This window comes from Otolemur garnettii, unplaced genomic scaffold (assembly GCF_000181295.1).
Source record: "Otolemur garnettii isolate 467f Iridium unplaced genomic scaffold, OtoGar3 scaffold00057, whole genome shotgun sequence".
Taxonomy (NCBI): Eukaryota; Metazoa; Chordata; class Mammalia; order Primates; family Galagidae; genus Otolemur; species Otolemur garnettii.
This window is the reverse complement of record NW_003852452.1, coordinates 137257-139848: the sequence shown is the minus strand read 5'-3', so window position 1 is coordinate 139848 and position 2592 is coordinate 137257. Positions and strand designations below refer to the sequence as shown.

The following is a 2592-nucleotide window of genomic DNA, read 5'->3' as shown; positions in this document are numbered from 1 at the left end:
CTAAAGGTCTGAAGCATATAACTTTAACCAGCTACTCCAAGACCTTTAAGATTATACCTTTAATCCTGATAACCTCAATATGCTGGATGAATTTCTCTAAATCTTTTTTTTTTTTGAGATAGAGTCTCACTTTGTTGCCCTGGGTAGAGTGCTGTGGCGTCACAGCTCACAGCAACCTCCAGGTCTTGGGCTTAGTTGATTCTCTTGCCTCAGCCTCCCAAGTAGCTGGGACTACAAACACCCTCCACAATGCCCAGCTATTTTTTTGCTGCAGTTTGACTGGGGCCAGGTTCAAACCCGCCACCCTCGGTATATGGGGCCAGCACCCTACTCACTGAGCCAGGGACTACCCTTCTCTAAATCTTTTTATCTGAATTTAATAACTTAATTTTTGTGTGTACAAGGTTAATGAAAATAAAACATCAGTCTATTAGTAACATGTACTATTTTGATACTTACATGTCTTCAGGCATCCAATGAAGCAAAAGTTTTATCTTTCCAGAATCCTCTTTTCTCTTAGCTATTACCTGGTAATGATATGAAAAGAAATCTACTTGTAAATCATCATTTTCATTTATTGTTAAAAAGCACTTATGCCTCTATTAAACAACTTTTAAAAGTTCTTATGCTAGAAGAGGGTAAGAGGATTTTTGTGGCACTTACCAAACTCACAAAACACAGGAAAAATCTTATCCTATAGACTTCGCTATCATACCACCTATGACAGTGTTTAGCATAAAATGAATTAAACTTTTAGAAAACTATTCTAAAGAAATAAAGTGGAATTAAAGAAAAGCTCTATGCTCAAAAATATTCGTGTTATACTTAACACGTCAGAGTTCTTTTTGGTCACAAAAAGGGAAAGCAAACATCCCAATAGTAAACTGGGAACTTACTCTTTAATATCTATTATCTCCATTCAAGCTGCCATAATACTAGTTCAGGTCTCCAATCTTCTGAATGCCCCCAAATCCTCAAAGCCATTCTCTACTCCGTACACAGACTGCTCTGTCCAAGGCACAAATTCGGTAGTATCACTTCCCTGACAAACTCTTCATAGGTTTCCCTGGACACTTCAGAAAAGGTCACTCTATAGAGCACAAACCTCTTCAGGATCTGGCCTCTTCAGCCTCATTTTTTTCCTTTTCTACCTGTAATTCCTTCAGCCTCATATTAAAAATGATTTCCCAAACTATGAGGAACATAAAAGAAGTTTTCTCATCTGACCTCTAAATTATCAGAACAACCAAATTCTCCAGGCTTTCTGTGTATCGGCAGCAGTAACGTTTTATAGAAGAAACAGCTACCACAAAACCAGACACCATTCTAGGTGCTGGGCACAGAAAGTAGTGAAACAAAACAAACACCACCCCAGGGGAACTCAAGTTTTGTTTCAGAAGAACACTGAGTTGACAGCTTTTGGAAGGCTTGCTAAAGGCTTCCTTTAAAACAGATGTGCTGTAGAATTACGGTAAAAAACTGAGAAAATCATTAAGTATCTCAAAGAGACCCACATACATTGGGATATTTATTTTTATTTATTTATTTATTTATTTGAAACAAGAGTCTCTCTCTGGCACCCTGATAGTGTCCTGGTGTGATAGTTCACAGCAACCTCAAGCTCTTGGGCTCAAGCCATTGTCTTGCCTCAGTTTTTCTATTTTTAGTAGAGATGGGATCTTGCTATTGCCCAGGCTGGTCTGGAACTCCTAAGCTTAAACAATCCACCCCCCTCAGCCTCCGAGTGCTAGGACTACAGGTGTGAGCCACTGGGCCCAGCATGTTAAAATATTCCTAATGGCTTTTCAATTTTCTACAAGTTCTGGGTCCACTTTAAATAAATTAAAAGTGCAAACCATTAATTATGTGAATATTACAAGTGTGGCTTATTCAAGAAATGTAACTGTGAATACCAATTAATTCATCTATATTCTAAAGGATGACTTAGTCTTATGTAAATTAGTGAAGGTTCATTTACTTATTCAGATAAAATGTTTAAGGTATGTACGCTCCATTTTGGGGGTATTCACTTTAACTTGGGCAATTAATGTAAATTATAGGTGATGGTTAAGTCAAACAGAATTTAAATCAAACTTTTACCCCCGTCTCCCCAGCACTTCTCCGCCTGGAATGTGCTGTATCTGCCTATACTCACAGATAATCACAATAACCTTTTTAGGACACGTGCAAAGCTACCTCCTCTTCCTTGCCTCCAACTCCAATAATGGATTAAGGGTCTCTAGTACGTCTGGTGTGTATCTTGAAAACACTGAGTCACTAAGCACGTTATTACGCTATATTGTGACTGCTTTATGTACCTATCTTCTCCCTCAGAACACCGAATGTAAATACTACCACTGTTTACCACTGATACTGACCCATAATATTCCTAACAAATGAAGACGGCAAACAATTATAATGAAGAATTAGTCATTTAAAATTAAACTCGGGCTCGGCGCCTATAGCTCAACCGGCTAAGGCGCCAGCCACGTACACCTAAGGTAGTGGGTTCGAATCCCCAGCCCGGACCTGCCAAAACAACAATGACGGCTGCAACCAAAAAATAGCCAGGCGTTGTGGCGGGCGCCTGTG

The 2592-nt window shown here is 39.2% G+C and overlaps 1 protein-coding gene across 2 annotated transcripts in view; it reads right to left on the bottom strand.

The window, feature by feature from the left end:
* The window catches only part of AEBP2 (AE binding protein 2), an 84677-nt gene that overhangs the window by 10836 nt on the left and 71249 nt on the right, over nucleotides 1-2592 (bottom strand). For both annotated transcript variants that reach the window (XM_023514721.1, XM_023514720.1), the window contains exon 6: nucleotides 460-527. In XM_023514721.1, the coding sequence (XP_023370489.1) occupies nucleotides 460-527 (68 nt within the window). The remainder of the gene's footprint in view (nucleotides 1-459; nucleotides 528-2592) is intronic.